This window comes from Pithys albifrons, chromosome 1 (assembly GCF_047495875.1).
Source record: "Pithys albifrons albifrons isolate INPA30051 chromosome 1, PitAlb_v1, whole genome shotgun sequence".
In the NCBI taxonomy this organism is placed as follows: domain Eukaryota; kingdom Metazoa; phylum Chordata; class Aves; order Passeriformes; family Thamnophilidae; genus Pithys; species Pithys albifrons.
In genome coordinates this window covers 2,469,299-2,495,251 of record NC_092458.1, presented here as the reverse complement: position 1 = coordinate 2,495,251, position 25,953 = coordinate 2,469,299, and the positions used below count along the sequence as shown (strand labels likewise).

Genomic DNA, 25,953 nt, shown 5'->3' with positions numbered 1-25,953 from the left:
AATTTTCCTCCTTTCCTCCCTCACCCTAAATTCGACAACAGCACATCTTTATTTTAAGAATCAGTATCTCAAATTATGTCTAGAAGATTCTTAATTATTCAGTATAGAAATTATTTACCAAGCAATCTGCAAAGGAGCAACCTGGGAAAAGCAGGACATTTTCTTTATAGACTTAACAAAAAGAAATTTATCAATCCATGTGGTCATTAACTAGTTTTATATGAATAAGACCCACAAAATATTTGACAATTAACGAATCTAAACTGAGTGTCAGAAAAACAAAATCTATACACCAGGTTATTTCCTGAAGTGAAGCCCAAACCCCATCCATATCCCAATCACACTGCTCCAGGCAGAAGTCTTATTTGTAATTTTCCCACAAAGGGTTTGCACTTGCTTACTGGTAAGTGTCCCAGCTAGTCCCATTCAACACTAAACTCTCTCAAATGAGTAATTTAGGGCATGTTCAGATTTTACCAGTATGTTATTTCAAGGTTGCTATTCAATTTCTTTCTTTTTTTTTTTTTTTGCCTGTCTCTACTCTTCCCCAGATGTTCAAAAATGATTATATAATATGGTGGACAAAAGCAATTCTGCTGAACTGACTGCAGAGTTGTAAGTTATTACAAGCAAAAACAAACATAAAACAGCATCTAAAGTAATCAAACACAAGATAACTATTCCTCAATCTGGTTATCATTAATTTGCTGTATTGAGGAAAGAACACTCCTAGTGAAGGAGACTGCTGCTGTGAGATTCAGTTTTGTTAATTAACAACATTTTTTATAGGTTTTTTCATACTTTAAGTATAATAAAGAAACAGAAATTACTCTCTTTATTAAGAGTTCATATCATTGATAAGGCAAATATAACTTCAGAGAGAGAGTTTACTCTCGGCTGTTTATAATATAACCACAGTGAAAACAACAGACAAGGACTCTGAAGAGAAGCTTTCAGTCACAAGAGGAATAAAGTTCACACTACTAGAAGTTATATTTAGCCTAGGCAAAAATGAAAAAAAGGATAAATTCCATGCCATTTTGATGAGTCTATTGAATCCAAAAAAGTGAACAAGTAAGTGAATAGCAAAAGAATTTGTGAGGCAGAAAACCTCTACTTTCCCTGTCCAACAAATTACCTAAACTGCACTCATTGTGCTCTGTAGGAGAGCACTTTAAAAAGCATCATTGTCAATATATTGACATTTTCCTATAGAAGTAATGTTTTCACTGTAGTTTTACAGATTGGAAGACTAAGGGGACTAATACTTTCTGACCTACTGGGGAAGAGAAGAATTATAGAAAGCAATAATTCATGTTACCAAAGCTGCTGATGCACCGATTTTCAGGTTGGATTAATTTCTGTTGCAGTTGCAGCTCCATAGTAAACTTTCCTTTGAATGTTCAGGATAGTAAATTGTTAAGTTTTTTATCTTACCTTATATGCTTTTCACTAATCTATGCACTTATCCCTATTAAATTTAGTTGAATTAAACTTCTGTGGCTATACAGAACACTAGTTTTTTCCAGTACTCAAAATTTTAGGTGTGTCTCATTAAACACTGAGCTGGTTCTCTGAAAGGCATGATGGAGAAACCAGAAAATATTATTTAAACAGACATTCTAGATTGCTGCACCTTTTTTACACTTTTCCCTTTCTACCACTAATCAGTATAATTTCCTACATAATGGTGATTAAAAAAAAAAAAACCTGTGAGGAAAAAGAGATGTTTTTATAGGGCTACAAGACCATTCAGAAAGCACATCAACTATGCACAGCATGCAAGACTTTCTGATGCTTTCAATTTTGGCTCAGTCTTCTGTAAAACATAGGGAATCACAGCCAAAACACCACTTAAACTTTGTCCTATGTTGTGGTTACCTTGCTTTCTATTATTCTATTTTTTCTTAGCAAATAAGCCAAATTATTTCTTTTTCTTAACTGGGAAAGAATTTGGCTAAAGTTCTCCTCATTTGTCAGTTATTTCTCCCTGAATGTGCTCTACTTTCTCTTCTGCTGCCTTCCACAACAGGAGGTGTCTGACTTGAGTCTCATTCTTCAAAGAGGAATCACTTTGATAAAGTGTCCTAGTTGAGCAGGAGGGACCAGCTAACCCTGTGTGGGGGTGATCAAAGCTGTGTATTCTACCCCCTCTATTCATTCCCCAAGGTCAATGGGCCATTTGCAGCAGCTGCCCAGGGAGCCATTATCACCTTCACACCCAGCCTGAGGGGGCGGAGCTGCCAATGGGCCATCAACAGTTCAACACCCCCTGGCTCCCAGAGTTAATCACCCATTGTGTGAGTCCCCGCCCAGGGGGAGGGACTGGGTGCTCCCTGAGGGTACATAAGTGGTGGGTAAGAAGACCTCAGGAACCTCTCGTTGGATCCAGAGGAGCAGCAGGACCTCGACAGGAGGAGATCCCCGCTCTCACCCAGACCACAGCCCTCGCCTGCACCAACAGGTTTTTCACTTCCTTTTGCTCTGGACTTGGGGGAGCCACAGGGTTCTCAGCACAAGGGCAAACAAACCCCCTTGGGTTTGTGCCCCAGGACACTGGGTTATACTGCTGGGGTTTTGTGAGTTGAAAGCAATTTCCCTTTTGTGTCAATGTTGTTATTGTAATATTATTATTATTAAATTTTAGCTCTGACTTATAATCTCTCTCATGGTGAGTTCATTTCCCCTGCTGGTTCACCTTTAAACCAGCACATAAAGCCTATCATACAACATCCCTTGACAAAAGGATGCTGCCTCTGTTCTTACGAACAATCTGTAAACCTGTGAAAGACTGGCCTAGGGAGAACATTTGGATTGTAGCTGCAGAGTGAAGAGAGGATAAGTTTGAAACATTTCTTTATAATTGCTGAAGGACTAATGAGTTGCAGGAACAGTTATAACATGCCCTAAGCTGCTGCCTGTAGGCTGCCATTATGGAGCTGGATGGGCCAGGGGATGTAGCAGGGAACAGCTGGAGCCAGCCTGCTTGGGGAGTCATTTGTGCTTCAGCTCTCCTTTAGCTTTCCTTGTAAAGCAGTATTGCTCTTCACCTTTTTCAGTGGCTTATAAAAGTCATACTTTTTAAAACAATGACCTTAGAAAGTTTTGACAACACTTTAATATATATAAATACATAAAAACCCCACTAATAATGTGTCATCTAAGACATTTTATGTGTCCCTTAGATGGTCCCTTAATAAAGTAACGAAAGGATTTAGCCATTAAACCCCAAATTAATGGTGGAGGGGCAATGTAGAGTATCTAGTTAATGTGAAGTATGCCATTGATGCCAGTGAGATGTCAGATGCAGCTTTTATGCACCATGAATACATTAAGGTATTTATAGAAAGATTATTCCTTATAATATAGGTATCATAATGCATGATGACAGATTGTTTTTTAAAAAGCTCATATCTTAAAAAGAATTAGGCAAAACAAATTAGGTACACAAACTAAGCTGTAAATAAACAAGGGAATGAATAATACCTGGGAAGAAGGAAGGAACCACAATCAGATATACTACTGTGTAATATTACAGTTTCTAAGAACAGAAAAAAAAAGATACTATATGGGGAATCAGGAAGAAGAAGCACTCGAAGGTTTTAGTTGCCATTTTGGAGTGATGAAGAGCAATGAAATGCATGAAAGCCCTGAGGGGAAGAATGTTACCTTCCCTGGCTTCTCAGAGGCTAAGGTCAGGCAATAAGACACTTCAACAGATTGAAATGTGATTATTTTTCTTTAAACATAGGCAGTCAATAATCCCATTTTGTAGTCTGATACTTTTGGGGGGCAATTATTTCCAACTATTGCATGTCTGATTTAATTTTGTTTTGTTTCACTAGGATAGAGCTTAGATACTTTTATCTAAAAACCACTTCCATATGATCACACTGATGAAGGTCACTCTGTTCCTTTAGAAGTGTCAGATCAAACAGATTGAACTGAAAACTGTCAAGTGGTTTCCGCTAAGCACTGAGTGAGTAATTCTTCACCACTGTTAATCATGCTTTATACCTTGCTGGAGAGAGTGGGAGTAGAGACCAGACTAAGCTGGTAGCACATCTAAAGAAACCAGTTTCTTACACAAGCAAAAAGCAACTTCTATGACTGAGCACTGAGAAGGGCATTCAAGACCTTATTCTTTGCAAAGCAGGTCCTTCAGAAAGCATTCACCAGTTTGTCAAGTTTTTAAAGAAGCATTTATGTATATGACACTTATCACCTCTGAAATGAAGTTTTCATGAAACTTTCTTTTCCACTAAGTGAGAAAGGGTATGCGTGATGTGGAAGAGCATTTACTTTGCATTTTAAAATGTTACACAAGCTGGAAAATTAGGATGTGAGAGATAAATACTTATCCTAAAGAGAATTAAGATTCTTTAGGATTTAGTGTGAAACAGGTAACAAAACTAAGTGTAGTTTTGTGAGAAACCTAAAGAAACAAACACATGTATCGGCATATGCATAAAGGGCTGACTAGGGAGACAGACAGATTAGAGAATGATCTTCTGATTCCTCTCTATTGCCATCAGAGCCTTAAGAAGAAGTAGAGCAGGGCATTAATACAGCAGTGGGCAAGCACTGTCAGTTCCAGACCAGGCAGGGTGCAGACTCAGCTGGGATTCTCCCATGACCCCAGGAGCAGGTTGCATATAGACATGCTACTAGAAGTTAACTAAATTATTTTTTTTTAGCAGAGACTCTCATATTTGGATGATATGATGCCAAAGGGGTTTTTGTTCTGATTTTCACATTTTGTAGATTTTAGGAACACAGTAGTTGTAGATTTTTAGAGGGTTAATATTTCTAACAGGTTAAGTTTAATGCCTTTCTATCACTACCCCTGTCCCAGAACAGGGAGCTCAAATTCCTTTAGTTAATTAATCTTGTTCAGACTCCTTTCCAAGGTAGAGCTGAAGGATATCAGAAGGCCCACAGAATGAAACATAAACACAGGTCAGAGTGACCCAAAAGCCAGAACTGGATGAACTCCAAGAGACCTTTGTGTGCCTGAGGAAGAAGAGCTGATGAAGACAGAGGGTCTTGACGACCCCAGACCCAATTCCAGGGGTTGGTCCAGGGGTGGGACTGGGGCTGGACTGAGAAATGTGTAAAGCAATGACTGGAGGGATCTTATTATAAAAGCCATGGAAACAAGAACTGGGACACATGCATGTCATCCTGTATTCCTGTGGGCTGTAGGCCTGTGATATTAAAGGACCTTTACTTTTTATCTTACCCTACACTAACGTGGCTCAGAGTCCTGTTTTTGGGTGGAAGGGTCATTCATGGCATCAATATAAAACTGTAACTTCGCAGTAACATTGTACTAATTGAAAAAACAGGGGGGGTTCCTTGCTGGAATCATTTAATCATCTTGCAAAATGTTTGATTTATTCAATTTCCTTTGTTGTATGTAGAAAATATGTACTGCATTATTGAATTTAGTTACTTTCTTAAATATTCATAATATAATTATGAAGACTTAGATTAGATTTAGAAATGATATTTAGACTAATGGAAAGTACCTAAACTGAAGCCACAGAATTAAAACTAATCTGATTAACTACATGAGTGAACATGCAGGCAATCTAATTGTTTCAGTCTACAATTTATAGAAAAGTTTTCAAAGAACTTAATAGAAAGCCTAAATTTCTGTATTTTCTTAGTGTTGCAAGGATTAATTAAAAGTAACCAGGTATTTTAGTATTTATCTTTGCCCAAACTTCTGTTTTGTTTAATTAAGTTCTTAAAAGGAAAACAATGTATAGTTATGTAGTTAATTTCTGTTCATGGATGATAGATTTTGTGATAATCAACCCACCTACAAAATATTTAAGAACATCTTTTTTTTTTCAGAAGAAATGCCTTTTCTGTGCCTGTATTTAAATATGGGACATTAAAGTAGTGAAATTGTATTCTACTTTCTCTGAACTTAATCAAGAATGCTATTAACATTATTAAAGTATATCAGCTTTCATTTACTAATGCTTTCATAGACTCACATACTTACTGATGCAAAAATATAATGGTAGGTCTGGTAGATTAAATCCTGAAATGTGTGAAATTCATTAGCTACCTAATGAAGCATAGATGCAATGAATTGCAGAATTCTTATTACCACATAACCTTGTAGTGCTACCATACATTCAGTTACACCACATATTTTTAATGTCATCAGCCTACTAACTCCTACTGAGTTTGGGCTGAGCTTTGCTTTTCAAATATATCTGCATTTGTTGTTCTGTTGTCTTGGTTTGAGATAAGCAACTGCCAACCCTCCCAAGCACAGAGAGAAAAGCCTCCCTCCTAACACCAGGGAAAGGGAGGAAAAGAGAGGGGAAAGAAAAAAACACTTCAAACTGCATTTATACTAAATCTACATATATTTTTCACAGAAAGAAAGAGACAATTAGAAGAGAGTACAAATATTCACTCACACAAGTCTGCAACAACAAGTTCCCCACCTCAACTTCTGAACGAACAGACAAATTCTACTGTCTTAACTACACATTACTTAAGAAAAGACTTATTCCCCAGGGAGACAAACTCAAGCAGAAAGGAGAGACCCAGAACAACACAGTTTACTTTCCTGAGATACCCTGTGAGCCAGTGGTGGGCCTGGTCCTCTCCATCCCCCCTGGGGCAGCATCGTGTGTCCTCCCAAGAGGAGGGCTGAGAAGCCACTGCCTTAACCACTCCCACACTGGTTCCTACTGCCCTGGAGATGATGTCATAATGTGGTATGGAATACAAACTTACTGGCTAGAAGAGGTCAGCTGTTAGCTCAGCCCAGCTCAAGTCAGCTGACAGCTTCAGCCTAGTCCAGACTTCAGAGCCCGAATCTAGGCCCACCTAGGTGAACCCATAACATCTGTGCACTGATTTCATTTGCTTTTGATTAAATAGATGCAGCTCTAACTGCTGGAGCAAGACTTTGGGAGATCTTAAGAGTACCAAACCAGTTAGTAACTGAAAAGGAACTCAGGCTCCAAGTTATTCAAGCAAAGTTTTGCAGACTATTTGTATTTCTATTTTCTTCCTTGAGAAACGAAATAACTTCCTCAGGAGAACCTCGACTCCCTACAAAAGCCATAAAGCTTTGTTTCATTTTACAATGGAAAAAAGAGCAATCTCTTCCTTCTGTTACCAAGTATTAACTATTACATTGTGGATCTTTTGCTGTGCCTCTTCTGACTGTACCGAACCTGCCCAGAGAATGGACTGCTGGACCTTCACAGCATGTGCCTCTCCCTGGAGGTCAGCTGGGAGACGCCTCTGGAGCTTCATTCCCATGTAATAGTGATAGAAAGAGGGTGTGGGCAACAACACTGAGCTTAGCCCAGTGGATCAAGCAAAAAAAGCCATGAATGCATCAGGAAAAATCCCCCCACAATTAGTCAAACCAAAACTGTCGCAGCTTGGACTTTTATTTTTGTCTTTGAAAGCAAAGAAAACTTCCAAATGGGCAAGAATTGTTTTAAAACAAAGATATAAAAGTGCTTATTTTTTTTAAGATATTTTTATATTCAACTTTAAGCATAAATTTCAGGCATTTTATACTGACTGAACAATACATCTGAACTAACTTCATAATTTATTTCAGAACAAAAATTGAAAATGGTATATTTTTATTATTATTTATTTACAAATTACTAGTTTCATAATCAGAGTCATAAGATAGTTTCAGTTGGAAAAGCCTTTTAAAGATGACCTAGTTCCAACATCCCTGCCATGGGCAGGGAATCTTTCACTAGACCAGATTGCTCAGAGCTCCATCCCATCTGGCCTTGATCACTTCCAGGGACAGGGCATCCACAGCTCTCTGGGCAACCTATGCCGGTGCCTTACTACCCTAACATTAAAGAATTGCTTCCTAACATCCAATCTAAACCTACCCTCTTTCAGTTTAAAGCCATTCCCCATGTTGTGTCACTACCTGCCCTCATAAAGTCTCCTCCAGCCTTCCTGTAAGGCTCCTTTTTAGTACTGAAAGGTGGCAATGAAGTGTTCCTGGAGCCTTCTCTTCTCCAGTCTGGACAATCCCAACCCTCTCAGCCTCTATTTCTAGGAGAGGTGCTCCAGCCCTCATGGTCTCCTCTGCATCTGCTTTAAGAGGTCTTTAACACTCTGTCTTGTACTGGGAACCCCAGAGCTGGATTCAGAACTTAATAATGCAGTGAAATACCAGATATATTCCCTTCTCCATGATTTATTTTCAGGGACAGCTGGCTCTAAATTTCAGAAAAGACAGAAGCTTTAGACTCAAAAGAATGTTACACTTACACAATAGATTATCAATTGTAGTGGGGATTTGGATAAAATAATTCTCCCTTGTCCTAGTTGAGCAGGAGGGACCAGCTAACCCTGTGTGGGGGTGATCAAAGCTGTGTATTCTACCCCCTCTATTCATTCCCCAAGGACAATGGGCCATTAGCAGCAGCTGCCCAGGGAGCCATTATCACCTTCACACCCAGCCTGAGGGGGCAGAGCTGCCAATGGGCCATCAACAGTTCAACACCCCCTGGCTCCCAGAGTCAATCACCCATTGTGTGAGTCCCCGCCCAGGGGGAGGGACTGGGTGCTCCCTGAGGGTACATAAGTGGTGGGTAAGAAGACCTCGGGAACCTCTCGTCGGATCCAGAGCAGCAGCAGGACCTTGACAGGAGGAGATCCCTGCTCTCACCCAGACCACAGCCCTCGCCTGCACCACCAGGTTTTTCTTTTCCTTTTGCTCTGGACTTGGGGGAACCACAGGGGTCTCAGCACAAGGGCAAACAAACCCCCTTGGGTTTGTGCCCCAGGACACTGGGTTATACTGCTGGGGTATTGTGAGTTGAAAGCAATTTCCCTTGTGTGTCAGTGTTGTTATTGTAATATTATTATTAAATTTTAGCTCTGACTTATAATTTCTCTCGTGGTGAGTTCATTTCCCCTGCTGGTTCACCTTTAAACCAGCACATCCCTCAATAATCTTCCTGAGAGGAGGAAAGCATCAGGTATCAAGAGGCTGTAAATTAAACACTATTTTTGACCAAGACAAAATAAAACTTTCTAAAAATATTATTATTTTAATTAAAATCAAAATATTTTAGATAAATACACTAATGTTGACCACTTTCCAAAGGTGAGTTAATTCATTGGGGTTCCTGCTTCTACATCAGACTGACACTTCCACAGATCTTACACCCCATTCCCTCTGACACTTGCACTTATTTTTTATATACTCCACAAAATGCTATCAGTCTGATACTGCTTAATTCATGCTTTTTCGTGCAGAAATGCAATCTTAGCTTCCTAATACTTGAAATCCTTAAATTCAACTTTGTTAAAATAAGAAAGAAGTAGCTAAATTTCACACTTACAATGACCTTATACACTTCAAAGTAAATGTCAAACAGAGTCAACCAAGGAACATTGCAGAAGAAAATAAGTGTTTCTTCTGAAAATTCCAATAAACTCAAAGATTTTGAGCATTTTCTGTAGTTATACTGCTCCATTTCTTAAAATAATTGCTGATTAGAAGATGAGGCTGCTATCATAAAAGTCATGGTACTTGAACTTTAAAGGAGCACAGGAGCTTGTCAGGAAAAAAAAGAGGTAACATTCTTTTTCCTGTTCTTAATTTAAAGGACTAATTATCAAGGTCACATGAACTGGGGCCCAAACTATAGAGTCTGGCATGACATACACATATGTTTGTTTCTTAATAACTAAATAGATACATAAATAATAATTAAAAAACCCTCAACCAACAACATATCTGTCATCTTAGTGCAACATTTTAGCTCATAAAAGAAAAAAAATGTGTCAATTACACCAATCTTGAGAAAAGGAAAGACATGACAACTTTCCTTTTAGTGTTGGGTTTTGTTTCTTTGAGAAGGTGTTTGTTGTGGGGTGCTTTGTTTCCCTTCAATCAGATGTCAGTGCTTCTTTATTCATGTTCCCTCTGGTACTCCAACATGGATCAAAACATGCATGAGGCAGTATATGGACTGAACTTAGTGGATTTTATACAAACACACTTCAAAGTCTCTATTTTGATAACTTGGTAAATTTTGAACCTGACACACTTGCATGGGTTTGGACTGAACATTAGGAAGCATTTTTTTACTGAGAGGGTGGTCAGATGGTGAAATCGGCTTTCTGAAGAGGTGGGAAATGGCCCATGTCTGTCAGCATTTAAGAGGCATTTGGATAATGCCCACAACAACAGTGGATCAGCCCTAAGTGGTCATGCAGACAGACTAGATGGTCACTGTAGGTCCTTTCCAACTGAAATAGTCTATTGGGTTCTATTCTGTATTTTACTCCATTTTCAGGAAAACCCATGAAATGGAACAAAAAAAAAGGTATCCAATGAACAGATTAAACCATTACTGTTGCCATCCTAATATAATGGTGCAGTGAAAAAAGACAAGTGTCAAAAGTGCAGAAATTCAGAGAGACTACTAATACTGGGAATGTAATGAATATTCTGCAAAATTATTACATCTCTTCATCTGAAAGCCTGCACTCATTTCTGCACTTGAGATAATAGAGCAGACATAAACACAGTCTGACACTTCCAGCAGAAATTTCCATAGCATAGGCGTTTGCTCTAAAGTACACAGGTTCCCATCCAATTAAAATATAACCAAATACCATTTTCCCCCTAAATATTCTGTTTTAGGCTCTAAGTTTTACCAAGCCCAGATGCCACCACTTTCTCACTATATATCAGACTACTCAACATCAACCCTCCTTTGCTGTTACTTGGATGGGATTGTCCTCTGACAAGTCATTCTCTCACCTGTCACTCAATGGACCTGTTGCTAAGAAAGATAAAATTTCAGCAGCTAATTTCCAGAACTTTTATACTTCTTGTTCCCTCCTTTTTTTGTTATGATAAAGGATGATACTTTGTTATCCACGAAACACAGGGAAAAAAGCCTCAGAGTCACTATTTGCTCCTGAAAACAGTAATGTTAAATTCTTTCTACATTATTTCATAACACATAATGAAATGAAACCAACAGTTGGTGCAACCATTCACAAAAGCCTTAGGATGTCTCTCACACAGACTAAGCCAGTATTTATTCAGGCTGGACTCGCAAAGGAGCTTTGGGGATGTGTAAAACACTCTTTTGGTAATGGTTTACTCCTGACTCAATCAAAATTAAACCCACCTTAAATTTATATTGAGGATAGCCAAACTAAAGTCCTTAGGCCAAACATACCCCAGGATGCTTAACTAGATTGTGTGAGAACAACTGCAGCTTCCAATATATGTTCCTTGTGTATTGCATCCATTTTAGGAAAAGAAATGGGACACAATGTACACCAAAATCTGCATTTTCCTGATATGGCTGATTATGTGGCATCTAAATTTAGCTTGTAATTTCTACAGAGCAGGACCTTTGTTTCCTGATTGCCCTGTAATTACTACAGAAAATTATGATCTGGTATAACTGAACATATACTGTTCTGACACAGTTTTTAAAATAACTGTAGACATTAAATGTTGCCCATTAAATTGTCAGTGGACAAATAATTTGATCCCATTTGGAGAACTTAATTTCTGAACAGTTCGTATTTTATTTCCATTTATTTCCATTTTGATTAATTTGTTGCAAGACAGCTAGCATAGCTCTTCTCTTTGTATCATCATGAATAAAAATAGAATAAAATGGATATTTTTACTTTTTACATGTCTGTTTCCAGTTAAATTTAAAATATAATGTGCAAGCTACTATTTCTAACAGAGTACTACCTTGAAACACTGACTAAAACAGCAAAGAGAGCAAGGCTGGTGAGGGTTCACAAAGAATGAAGAGGCACATTTGGAGAAACAAAATGGAGAAGACATGGAAGAGGCCAGCATTGGGAGCACAGCTGGAGACACCCCCTTAGAAGGAGGCACTCACAGCATGTCCTGCATTCACAAACAAACCCCTCAGCCAAGGGCATGGACAGCTTTCAGCCCAGTGGTCTCTCAGTTGACTTCTATAATGCCACACTGCATCTTTAAAATGGTTTTCATAGTTTTAAATACAACAGGTTAGGTATTCAATATTCTAATAGAAAATTAAAAACTCCCAATTATTAAAATCACATATCAAATACACAGAAGGGCCACCATGAAAATGCAACTGTTATGGGTTTAGCTAGGTAGGCCTAAGTTTAGGTTTTAGATTTCAGACTAGGCCTGAGACTATAGGCAGTTAAATGCCTCCCTGACATCCGATCCCGTCAGATCTCGGAAGCTCAGCAGGGTCAGCCCCGGATTAGTACTTGGATGGGAGACCTCCTGGGAAATGCCGGGTGCTGTAGGTTCTAGTCCTGAGGACTTCACTGGCACTGTCCAAGCTCGCTCGGCCGTGGCAGATGAACCTCAGGACTGAAACGGTGGGGCCAGTTCTGCGCACGCTGAGCCTCACCTAAAATCCACTGTGCAGGCTGGAAGGGCACGTGGGGACAGCCCTGCCCAAATCTGCGTTCGCGAAGCCGAGCCACACACACACCAGGCCTGCGACTATCAGCTGACTTGAGCTGGGCTGGGCCAGCTGACAGCTGACTACTATGGCCAATAGTGTTCCATACCATGTTCTGACATCATCTCAAAGTGTAGGAGCTGGTGTGGGAGTGGCTTGGTCAGTTCCTTCATGGCTGTGGTCCCACAAGGACGCACCGTGCCATCCCAGGAGGGACGGGAGGCCCAGCCCAGCACTGGCTCACCACCATGTTATCTTAGGGAAGTAAAATGTTTGTTCTTAGTCTTTCTCTCTGCTTGTGTCTGTCTCTAGGGAATTGAGTTCTCCAGAGTGATTTGTAGTTAGAATAGTGGGACTTGTCATCAATGGGGAGGTTTTTTGTTATATCTAACTTGTGTAAGTGTGTATTATATTGTATTTTCCTTTAATTTTCTCATTTCTGTATAAATATATATATAGTTAGTTTTAAGTTTAACCTGTTTTGAAGTTGTTTTTTCCTTTCTCCCTTTTCTCAGCAGAGGGAGGGAGGCTCTAACACTCTGTGTTGGGCAGTTGGCATTTTCCCAGCTCAACCCAAGACAGCAACAAAGCACATCTATGAAAAATTGATACAATCTTTTTGAGACAAATGGCAGGAGAGATGCCCCAGCACAGTTCCTGGATTCTGTACTTCAGGGGTTTTCCACCAGACAAAACATTTTTGAAAGTCTCATGACTCCCCAAAATGCTAACTAGTCATCAAATTATATCATCCTGGCCAAATCTAAAACCAAATGCCAAATCCAAATTACTTTCTAAGCAGTTGCTGTCAAGTATTCTGACAAAAGATATATTCAAATGTGTGATAACTTCAAGTCCAGCAAAAAAAAGTCAGTCGCAATGCCAACATTCACAGAGAAAACTCTTACAAAAAGTACATCCCAGTAAACAGTAAAAAGATTTAGTATTACAATACAAATAACTTTTTATGCTTGTATAGACTGACTACTCTTAACTTTCAAAACTTCAATTAAAATAAAATTATGAATTGAAGCTATAAACTAAAAGCATTAAAACTCTATATAAAGAGAGAGAAATCTAGGAAGATAATGGAGCTTTTTGGGGTATAAGTGGGATGCTTCTGTTAAAAATGGAGCTTTATAACTTCCCTTAAAGAAAAAAGGAATGCATCCAAACCATACAATGCAATACTTTTGAGACTTCCAAACTTAAAGCATATTCAGTAGTTCTAGTATTAGTAAGAAATAGAAACTGCCTATATTAAAAACAAACAAAGAACAACAAAAACAAATTGGTGATCTTAAATAATTATATAAACATAGTGGTGGAATTTCATCAGTAAAAAGGTTATTTAAGTTGCTTACAAAAAGAATCTTTAACTTTGAAAATAATTGTCAAAGCAGAGAATGGTAATACCTTTAGAAAGAATGGGCAGTTTCACTTTCAAAGCTCGAAAATTTGGGGTATTTACTTGCAATGGGAATGGGCCACAGGTATGCTATAGATGATATAAGTATTTTCAGTGTCAATGGCCACAGGTATGCTATAGATGATATCAGTATTTTCAGTGTCAATGGCCACAGGTGTGCCATAGATGATATAAGTATTTTCAGTGTCAATGGCCACAGGTGTGCCATAGATGATATGAGTATTTTCAGTGTCAATGGTCACAGGTATGCTATAGATAAGTACTTTCAGTGTCAATGGCCACAGGTATGCTATAGATAAGTATTTTCAGTGTCAATGGCCACAGGTGTGCTATAGATGATATCAGTATTTTCAGTGTCAATGGCCACAGGTGTGCTATAGATGATATGAGTATTTTCAGTGTCAATGGCCACAGGTGTGCTATAGATAAGTATTTTCAGTGTCAATGGCCACAGGTATGCTATAGATGATATAAGTATTTTCAGTCTCAACTTACATGACTCATTTTAACACTGCAAATTGACTGAGTCTTCCCAGTATCAAAGAGAAAAAATATTCCTTTCTGATTATCTGGCCACTACACAAGTCAACAGAACATCTTCTACCTCTGACAAGATGTAAGTCAAATCTCTCCAGCATTTATTACTTTCAGATTTTAAAGTATTTCATGTAAATGTTAATTAACATTTGCAAAATGAGACTGAACTCAATTTTAAAATCCAATGTAATTAAAACCAGATTTTTTGCTGCAACACTGTACATAGGAAGTATCACATTATACACTGTTAATTATTTTGAAAAATCTAAAATTACTCAGTGATTGCTTTCCTAAAGGAAAGTTTTGGTCAATTAAATGGTTCAAAACATTACTTTAGTAAGTCTTCAGAAGGACATAGCACTAACCATTTCAGAGGCAAGAGTGTAAACAGGTAGGACCTGGCATCTCATCTTGGGTGGCAGTTTTGCTTATTATCATTTCACCAAGTAAATTTGTTTCTTTCTGAAGATACTAAGACACTGTTTTTGTTAAACTGAAAAAAGAAGCTCCTTCAAATGAATATATGTATGAAGATTTTTCACAAAGACTCTAGGAACAAAGACAGGTAGCTACAGGTCTATTACAATATGACCCCTCTCAAGCATAGAAGAAGGAAAAGATGCCCCTAACAATATTATGAAAGCCACTTTCCAGAGTAGGGGAGCAGACAACAGTACTTAGGGAAAGAAATTACCAGCTGACAAGACTTCCTGTTGTTTCATGTCTGCTCATGGTTCTGGGCCACACTTTCACCTAATTGGTGGCTGGGTAGGTTGAAGGTTGAGGGGTGGAGGGCTGAAGATTTATGTGCTTTGGTGCTTCTACTAAAATCACTTCTACCACCTCAGTCTCCAAACATTTTAAGAACTGCAGAGCTAATTGGAGAATATTAAATAGGCTTGAATTGTCCTGACATTATAAATTACAAGAACTTTTGTGTCTTTATTCTGACTAACTGCCTCTATTAACTCATCCAAAAATGAAGACCAACAGGTCAAACAAGAGGCAGACTCAAACAGCACCTCTCCCACAATGCTGTACAAAATCATTCCCTAGGCTAAAGGAGAAAGTGTGTTCTTCTGTAAAGTGATGGGATATCCCAAGTCTTTCAATCAGTTAACTTTATGTCCCCATGGCTACATCATACAACAAAGTGTCATCTGTTAATGTGAAGCATCCCCCTACCAAGTCATGATTCAGCCCCCCAGCCTCCCCCCCCAACCTCCTGCTTCCCCCTCCACTCTTCTGGGCCTAGTTGAAGTTATTTAAAGGCTTTTAAAAACAAATTAATTTCTGAAAGGTCCCTTCCTGGACCACAGTCTTACATTCCTCACTGGGCTTTCTATTTGCTGTTCACAAGTTCACAGTTAACAGAAAGCTCACTTTGTGGTCATATTTTCCTGATGAGAGATTTGGTCAGCCATTCTGTTTGCTGCTTTTTTTTTTTTTTTTTGGAGCATAGATGACAAAATTTTACTAATACTTATGATTTGGACAAAATTGTCTCTACAACACAGCAATCTAGGTGGCCTGCCCTCCAACACAGACAGATTTTTAGCAACATAAGACTTCTTATCTATTCTATTCTTATCTACACTCTTATCTATTTATAAGTAACTGGTCTAGAACCAGCCAGTTCCATATAAATTACCAGGCAACAACAAGTTTAGTAATTATCTAACTTTCTTCACAGGATTGAGAAGGTGAGGTCTGAGCTAGCGACCAGCAATGATATCACCTAACACACTTATCACCTCTGGGGCTACCAAAAAATCTGTTCCACTCCTACTCAAGAACATAACCAGAAGTGAAGAACAGTCACCTGGTAGTCTCACAGCCTTTTTTTGAGCACTGTGACACCAGAAGTAAGCAGCTGAGGTCTTGCCCTTTGTCCACTGGACCATATGCTTCTAGTATATAATGACTGAGTAGTCACATACAGCTGTAATTCCCCAATCATTCAGACATTTCTGGGGCATGTTGTTGCCCATTCTTACAGGGCAACTCTCCCCAGTGTTCCAAAATAACTTCTTAAAATGCCCCATAACTTCCTTACAGATCCTAAATGCAAATATGCACCAAGGAGTTGGTTTCAAATTACAGAATATTCTCAGTACCATGCTATGCCTTTCAGAGCACTATAGTTTTATCTTGTTATTGACATTTTTTAAAAAAATCATCAGTTTCTCCCTTGCTTCTTTTCTATGGCATAGAATTCTCATGGGAAAAAAAAACTTCTCATTTAATTTAGGATGATTAGTAAACTTAGCATGTTTATAACATAGGAAAGCTATTACTCAGATTCTTGAGAAGTTCTTCAAATATTTGGAATCCAGACAATAGACCACTGGGGTTTATTCAATAAGTCAGCTCAAAAATATCAACAAGATAACTGGAAAACTCTATACAAATACATTTTTGTCTTACACTTTTTTTTTTTTAGTTTTGGTAACTAGGGCTTTACTACTGAATGACAAATCCCAGATTGTAGGAATTTATTTTTGCAACTGGTAAACTCATCATTTGTATTCAATAGCTCTAAGAGGAAACCACATGGATGGCAGTACAATGGAAATGGCTATTTTATTAAGATGTTGAGAACAACAGTACAGCTGGAATTCACTGTGGAATTTTCATACGTTTTGTTGTGAAAGTGACGACAAGTTGATGATTTTGCCATAAAACTGTCAAATACAGGAAACTACTAAATAGAGTAATTTTTTATGTAGTGGCATAGACAGACTCTTTCCAGATTAGCTCAAATGCAGCTCTACTAACAACCAATTATAGCATATGGGTTTTCTAAAAAGAACAAACCAAACCAACAACAAAAAAGGAAACCCAAACAAAACCACAAAATCAAAATACCTCTCCTGAAGACATCCACTATAAATTATTCATATATTTGTGGACCTGGTTTTTAAAACTGTCAAAGAAAATTTCAGAAGGAATCATTTGGTCTCAAGATGTAAATCTTGACCAAAACAGTCTTCATTGAAATGTTTGTATATTGAAAACTTGTGTTTATTACTATTCTTTACATATTTAATGCAATAGAAATTAATTAACCTCTCAAGTGATATTTTGAGAGTACACTGCATTTCACACAATTGCTGAAGAAAGATACGTGTTACTTTGGTTTGAAATCTTGAAAGGGAGATTCTTTGGTCAGTAAGAGATTATTTTTCCATATGGTTCTATAAATATTCATTTCCCTACCTCCTCTGTCACTTACACAGCCAGAAAACACATTACAAAATTGGGATGTAAATTTCCAGCAAAGTAAAACCACAGAAAGTTTATGCACTGTTATCTCTTGCATGTGTGTGAACACAGCAGTAGGAAGGAAGGCCTGCTATTTAAAGTTTCTTACATTTGCAGGATCTAGCAAAAATCTATGGTAGCCTTTGTTATTGCATTGGTATTTCTGACTCTAAGAATGTAAACTTGTTTTTATTATCTCTCAGTATATTTCTGTACGGACTTGTAACCAGCTTTAGGTATTTATACGTAGGAACTGATGGAAAATAAGATGAATTTTCCAAGTTTAATTACTTGACTAAATTCAAAGTTACTTATAAACTCATTCATTTTAAAGAAACAACATTTTTGTCAGCAGTAAAGCCAAGTGTTTTGGAGCTGTGACGGATTATGTAGAGACAAATGTTATTGTACAGCAGATGGTTCTGTTAGAACAGAATGCTTCTATATTAAAAGAGCAGGGAGGTATCTTGCTTTTTCCCACAACTCTTCCTCAAGACTAAATGTAATTATTATTCTCACATATTCTCCTATGTGTAAGTTGTAAACAAACCATGAATTACACAGAATACACAAAGATTTAAATGCGACATTATGTAAACATAACACAGGATTCACTTTATGGAGCCTTCATGAAGGCAAGGTCTTTTTAAGCAGTATAGCTGCAGCAGGTTTGTGCAGATAATGAAGTAAGGGTGGGAAAAGAAGCTTTGAAGGAAAGAATTCAATTGTATGAGCTAATCTTTAGCTACTAGTTTTTTCCTAAAGAAAGACCAATCTATGCAATACCATGACAACAATGCTGTTGAAAATAATCTCATTATTACTGATATTTTTGCAATTCATATAGAGTCTTTAACAAATGTCTCATGATTTTATTTTGTATAAAATGTTTACCTCGTTTATTTTTATAAATACTTCACCAAGAGAATGTTTCTAAATAGATTTCAAAGTTAGACTTTGACAAATATAATATATATATTTGTGCAAGCAGAATGACTTAAGAGTTAGTCAGCAATGTTAGCACAAAAGCCACAACCTTCAGGGTTCAATTCCATTTGATGGCATGCCAACCCATCCTGTTAAGAATGCAGCCAGCTCAATCCTTGTTGAGTGTCTAAGTCTCATTTAGTATTCATAATGTATCTCTTCAGTGATATTGGCCAGATTATTGTGTTGGGATTTTTTTACTTTCACTATAATAGTAAAAGGCAATGAACAACCTGTTCATAGAAATGAGCTCATCTTCTCAGCTTTTCATTTCTCACAGTGTGAGATCCTGTGCTTCAGCTTGGGAAGTGCTCTAGATACAGTCAAGTCTATCAGCTCCTACGTGACACACTAATGCACTGCAGCCATTCATTTCCTTTCCTTTGTGATGGGATCTGATGCATTTGGCACCCCATAAAGCAATTTTGGTGCCCACAATATCAGAAAGATATGAGGCTCTTAAGATGCAAAGGAGGGCTATGAGGATGGTGAAGGGCCTTGAGGAGAAGCTGCATGAGGAGTGACTGAGGGAACAGGGTCTGTTCCACCTGGAGAAGAGGAGACTGAGGGGACACCTCATTGCAATGTTATGGGTTCCCCCACGTGGGCCTAGATTTGGGCTCTGAAGTGTGGACTAGGCCGAAGCTGTCAGCTGACTTGAGCTGGGCTGAGCCAACAGCTGACCTCTTCTAGCCAGTAATTTTGTATTCCATACCACATTATGACATCATCTCCAGGGCAGCAGGAACCAGTGTGGGAGTGGTTAAGGCAGTGGCTTCTCAGCCTCCTCTTGGGAGGACACACGATGCTGTCCCAGGGGGGATGGAGAGGACCAGGCCCACCACTGGCTCACAGGGTATCTCAGGAAAGTAAACTGTGTTGTTCTGGGTCTCTCCTTTCTGCTTGGGTTTGTCTCCCTGGGGAATAAGCTTCTTCTTAAGTAATGTGTAGTTAGGACAGTAGAATTTGTGTGTTCGTTAAGAAGTTGAGGTGGGGAACTTGTTGTTGCAGACTTGTGTGAGTGTATATTTGTACTCTCTTCTAATTGTCTCTTTCTTTCTGTGAAAATTATATGTAGATTTAGTATAAATGCAGTTTGAAGTGTTTTTTTTCTTTCCCCTCTCTTTTCCTCCCTTTCCCTGGTGTTAGGAGGGAGGCTTTTCTCTCTGTGCTTGGGGGGGTTGGCAGTTGCTTATCTCAAACCAAGACATGCAGTTACAGCTTCCTTGTGAGGGGGAAGTGGAGGGGCAGGCACTTTTCTCTTCTCTATGGTGACCAGTGACAGGACCAGAGAGAATGGCCTAAAGTTGTGTCAGGGGAAATTTAGGTTGGATACTGCAAAAAGGTTCTTCACCTCAGGCAAGTGGTCACAGCACCAAGCCTGACAGAGTTCAGGAAGTGTTTGGACAATGCTCTCAGGCACATGGGGGGGTCTCTGGGGATGGTCCTGTTCAGGGCTGAGTTGGACTTGGTGATCCCTGTGTTTCCCTTCTGGCCTGGAATATGCTGTGATCGTGACAGTACAGAAGGCTGCTTGTGAGAGTGGTACACAGCTGCTGCAGAGGAGCACCAATGGCACAGTGCTGGTGCTCAGGTCATGAAACAGAACAGATTAAATGAGTACTTATAACTGCTAAAACACAACCATGGTAACCGATCTGCACTCATGAACAGAGAAGATCTCAGAAATGGGAAATTGTCTGTGAATGAAGTAGTCAGGGAGGACTTGCAGCAGGACCTCAGTGCAAGGTCCTCTCTAAGGCTGTGGGGAATACACAAACCTCAAGAACTGGAGTAGGTTCTCCAGTCTGTAGTTCAGCTCTGGCCGTGAGCAAGATTCCTGGGAATGGACTTGGACACAACCCTCTGGGTGCAGTAGACTGAGCTCAGTATGTGCTGGATGACAAGGTAAGAAAACCGCACTGGGTGAGACCACAGTACAGCACAGCAGGATGTGAGAACACACAGTTGGAGCAGCCCAGCTGTGCTGGGGGTAAGGAGAATTCCTTTTTAAGGAAAGGACAGCACTGTGAAGGGGCAGGAGGCAGGAAATACCCCAGCAGAAGTTGCAGCAAGAATAAGTGGATCCTGTCTATGAAGATATTCAGCAGGTCTAATTCAAAGCAAACAGAGCAATCTCCACCTTCTTCACGTGACATACAAGGGGAAAAAGTCATGGAGTTAAGAATATAAAAATTAAAAAATTCCTTTAAAAAAAGTCCTTTAAAAAAAAGGACTTGATGACAATCTATGTGTCAAATATTCAGAAATACCTTACGTGTCACATTGTAAAGTCAGCATCTTTCTTATCCCCAGAAAAAATCATAATCTCCTTAAAATTCAAAAGTTATAAATACCTCTTGAATAGTGTTTAGTATTACAACAATTGAACAAATATAAAATAAATAAACATGAAAAACCTTCATTAATTTTGTTTGCTGCCTCAGAAGAGAGGATCAAAAGTAGCCCTGATCATACTTCAAGATGTACTTGAAAGAACATGAAGGAACATGACCTGTAATGCTTCGTAAGCTGCACTTTGTAGACAAGGATATTGACAGTTTCAGCATAGAAAATGAATTGTTAAATCACAGGAAAACTGAATTTTTAACTTTAAGTTCAAAACCAACTGATCGGTTTGGGAATTCTTAGAGATAAAACTGAAGAAATCATTATGTAAAATGTATCCACCACACTACTAGCCACAGATGCAAGCTGCAATGTAGTTGGGTTACCACATACTCATTCATGATTTACAGTCTTATAGATGTTCTCCTTTGTTTGCTTTATGAGAAAGAAGCATTTAATCTATCTTAAAAGGCAATTTCACTTAAAGTGTAGTGCAGTTTTCAACAGAATAAAAGTTAGTCATGCATACAATTCACATGAGGGCATAGAGGAATTATGTTTGCATTTCATGGAAGTCTACAATTTTTGTCTTCTGAAGACTTGTCTCTTAATTAAAAATTAAAACACACTAGAAAATACTGATGGAAGTGCTACATATGTTGGTTTTGAATAAGTGATCTAAATTTAAGGTATGTGTATATGCTTCATCTGGATTTAACTGAGTGTGCAATTCTAAAATTCATTTCCATGTCAAACAGGAACAGGTTCTTCTATAATAGAGAAACACTATCCCTTTCTTCTCAAACGTCAGTTAAAACACTTCTTTCACTCTCAGCAGGTTTTCTTCTCATGGCAAAGGACAAGAATAGCAGTTGAACAATGTTATTTCACATAAGATAGTCTAAACAATATCCATATGTACTACTAGCAACAGTGCAGTCCAAACACTCAATGGGATTTTGACATACTATGGAATGTATTTACCTGATGGAATAAAAAGAGACAGAGGTGTACATAGATAAATTTAAATTTTAAGTATGGAGATAGAAAAGTTGACCCTCCATTGATACCATCACAATCATCAGTTTCAGGGAGCAATCCCTGGTCTCTAGGCCAAGATGTACAGAACAGTTTGCATCCACCTAAAGGGAATTGGCTGTGTCCACATACAAAGCATTTGGCCTGGATCTTCTCTAAGCTCCACAGCAGACCTCAAGGACCACAAAAAATTCATTTTCCATAGTTTCTAGTCCTGATTACTCAGAATAATAACCGAAGATATAGAGCAGTCCACCACAGAGAGCTGCTTCTCTAGCATGATCTTGAGAGTGAGGGACATAAGGACGTGCAAGCATCCAAGGATAATAACACCTTGTCTTCTATAGACTTCTAAAATTTAACTAATTTTTCCACCTTAGGCACAACTAGTTGGTTAATTCTGGAATGGGAAAACAGAACTGAAGAAATAATACAGAGTAATGCAGAGCATCATCAGACTTGTGCATCAACTGAGGGGAGATGAAAGACGAGCCTGCAGCTGTACTAGGGGGGATGGAATTGAAAGCTTCTTACAAGCCTGTGGCTATACTCTGTGAATTCTTTTCTTTCTTTCTTTCTTTCTTTCTTTCTTTCTTTCTTTCTTTCTTTCTTTCTTTCTTTCTTTCTTTCTTTCTTTCTTTCTTTCTTTCTTTCTTTCTTTCTTTCTTTCTTTCTTTCTTTCTTTCTTTCTTTCTTTCTTTCTTTCTTTCTTTCTTCTTTCTTTCTTCTTTCTTTCTTTCTTCTTTCTTTCTTCTTTCTTTCTTCTTTCTCTCTTCTTTCTCTCTTTCTCTCTTTCTCTCTCTCTTTCTCTCTTTCTTTCTCTCTTTCTCTCTTTCTCTTTCTTTCTTTCTCTTTCTTTCTCTCTCTCTTTCTCTCTCTCTTTCTCTCTCTCTTTCTTTCTTTCTTTTTCTTTCTTTCTCTCTTTCTCTCTTTCTTTCTTTTTCTTTCTTTCTCTCTTTCTCTTTCTTTCTTTCTCTCTCTCTTTCTCTCTCTCTTTCTCTCTTTCTTTCTCTTTCTTTCTTTCTTTCTTTCTTTCTTTCTTTCTTTCTTTCTTTCTTTCTTTCTTTCTTTCTTTCTTTCTTTCTTTCTTTCTTTCTTTCTTTCTTTCTTTCTTTCTTTCTTTCTTTCTTTCTTTCTCTCTCTTTCTTTCTCCTTGTTTAAGAATAAATGTGTTTCTTTATCTACAGTGCTCACTTTCTATATTTTGTACAATGTCCTTCCACTACGAAGACAGCAATATGAAATTAAGGTGAAAAATTTGAAATATGGGATCCCTGACTTTCACTAACATTTCCTCTATATGACAACTGTCTACTGATGGAACTCTCCTCATGAAAAAGGCATAAAGTATCTGAAAAATGTTACACTTATTAGCTATTATAATATTTTTCATGTTTGCCAAAATGTCATCTGACAGAAACAACCCCACTTACTGTGGTCAGTAATTATTGTCCTGGCCTCCTGATTGCTCGTCTTGTTTTTTAGATTTTGTGCTGCAGTTATTAGTTCATCCAGTTGGGGACGTCTTTGCTCCAGATCCTGTAGTATTGCCTAGTTGAACACAAACACAAAAATAAAACAAATTAAAATGCATATAGAACTGTTGAGAAGACCACATAGAGGGATTCTTTTTTGTACAAGCTTGATTTAAAACAAAAAGATTGCTTGGTATTTCAAATAATATGAAGAATTTGATCTAGACCTTCTAAATATTATTATTCTTAATATAAAACCACCAGGTATACCTTCTAACAATAGTTAATAAAGAACCTATAAAACTAGATGCAAATGGACATATTTCATTTTTTAACACAGCAAATGATGCATTTGCTATTCTCCTGCATAAAGCTATAGAAGGACACTATTTTTTCTATATTCTCTTAGATTTTGCAGTGTATTTTAAAAGATATAAGGGTTTGCATTCTTACCAGATTAGGCAGGCTTTTCCTTGTAAATCATGAAGTCAAACCAATCATGTTTAGTTTTTAATATTTGAAAACTGTTTAATCTATTGGTTAAGAGCCATTGTAAGACTGTTGCTGTCACGTTTTCTGTCCTGACACCTTACCTAGCAGAACAATAATTAATACTCATAATAACTTATGTGTTACTGTCTTGGTTTGAGATAAGCAACTGCCAACCCCCCAAGCACAGAGAGAAAAGCCTCCCTCCTAACACCAGGGAAAGGGAGGAAGAGAGAGGGGAAAGGAAAAAACACTTCAAACCACGTTTATACTAAAACTACATATACTTTTACAGAAAGAAAGAGACAATTAGAAGAGAGTACAAATATTCACTCACACAAGTCTGCAACAACAAGTTCCCCACCTCAACTTCTTAATGAACACACAAATTCTACTGTCTTAACTACACATGACTTAAGAAAAGACTTATTCCCCAGGGAGACAAACTCAAGCAGAAAGGAGAGATCCAGAACAACACATTTGACTTTCCTGAGGTACCCTGTGAGCCAGTGGTGGGCCTGGTCCTCTCCATCCCCCCTGGGACAGCATCGTGTGTCCTCCCAAGAGGAGGCTGAGAAGCGACTGCCTTAACCACTCCCACACTGGTTCCTACTGCCCTGGAGATGATGTCATAATGTGGTATGGAATACAAACTTACTGGCTAGAAGAGGTCAGCTGTTAGCTCAGCCCAACTCAAGTCAGCTGACAGCTTCAGCCTAGTCCAGACTTCAGAGCCCAAATCTAGGCCCACCTGGGTGAACCCATAACAGTTACTCAAACAGATACATAAAGCTCAGGAAATCTGACTAGGAAGAAGTGGATTTGGACTTTCTCATGGGGAAGAAGACAGGCTCCATGGTATTTAGAAGACAAAACTACAATACAATAGTTAGATCTAATGAAAATAAAAACTCAAGGAAAGTAAGGCATATAAGACCTATGCATATATTAGTTTAACTTATTTTGAAGGATTAGGGAAGGGCATACAAGGGATCAGTACAATCATGTCTCAGATGAGTCGCATCCAAGTGTGTATTTAAAAGACATTGACCAAATTTAGAAACCACAACTCCCTCTTGCGTAGTTTCCAGAAAAGATGCTCATTACATTTCCCAGTCTAAGGAGTTAAAAGTAGCAGTTTTTATTACAAAACTATGAACAAATTAATTTTTTCTGCCTAAAATTGTTAGCAATCAGAACAGAACTGTGTGCTGTCAGATGGCTAGTAGGTACACTGCATCAGCTATCAAGGTGGCAAAAAAACCAGAGAAGGATTTCTATTTTTCAGGCTTGTTACATAGACTTTGGTCAGATAGCCTGTTAGCACGCTCATCTCACTGTTGAGTATTTTTTTTGTAATAAAAGTCTCCCCTCTTTCCTCCTTAAAATGACCTGCCAGTCTGACCTTGAACTTGACTCACCAATTTGAAACTAGTGCTGCATAATTTTCACCAAGTTGAAGGCGAGAAAAAAAGGCCTAATGCCATTTTCTGGTTCATGAGAATAAGAAAAGAGCATGAGAATATAACTTCCAGTAAGTACAGCATGTATCATCAAAAGCAAGCTAATGCTCCACAGAGTTTTATTTTGTTCAGTTACAAACTTTTCAGGAAAAAAAAAGGTAATTTTCAAGATACACATCTAGCTACACCCTGGGAAATTCTTGCCTTGAACTTCTGCATCAGAAACTCTGAAAATCTACTATAACTGGCTTCCTAATTCATATGCAAAAGTTTGGGTGGTATTTTTCTGCTTGCATGCTGATTGAATTGCATGCAGACACATGCAGTTAAAGCAGCAGCTTGCATAATTAAGCAAAGAACCAATTTCTCATTAGAAGTCTCTCCTTAGTGGAAAGTGCTCAACAAAAAGAATTAAAATCTACTGATGCAGTTGCTATCACTAG

The 25,953-nt window shown here is 38.2% G+C and overlaps 1 protein-coding gene across 11 annotated transcripts in view; it reads right to left on the bottom strand.

The window, feature by feature from the left end:
• Nucleotides 1-25,953, bottom strand: part of DMD (dystrophin) — a 1,187,916-nt gene that overhangs the window by 303,935 nt on the left and 858,028 nt on the right. For all 11 annotated transcript variants that reach the window (XM_071568723.1, XM_071569521.1, XM_071566241.1 and 8 more), the window contains one exon: nt 23,517-23,634. In XM_071568723.1, coding sequence (XP_071424824.1) covers nt 23,517-23,634 — 118 coding nt within the window. The remainder of the gene's footprint in view (nt 1-23,516; nt 23,635-25,953) is intronic.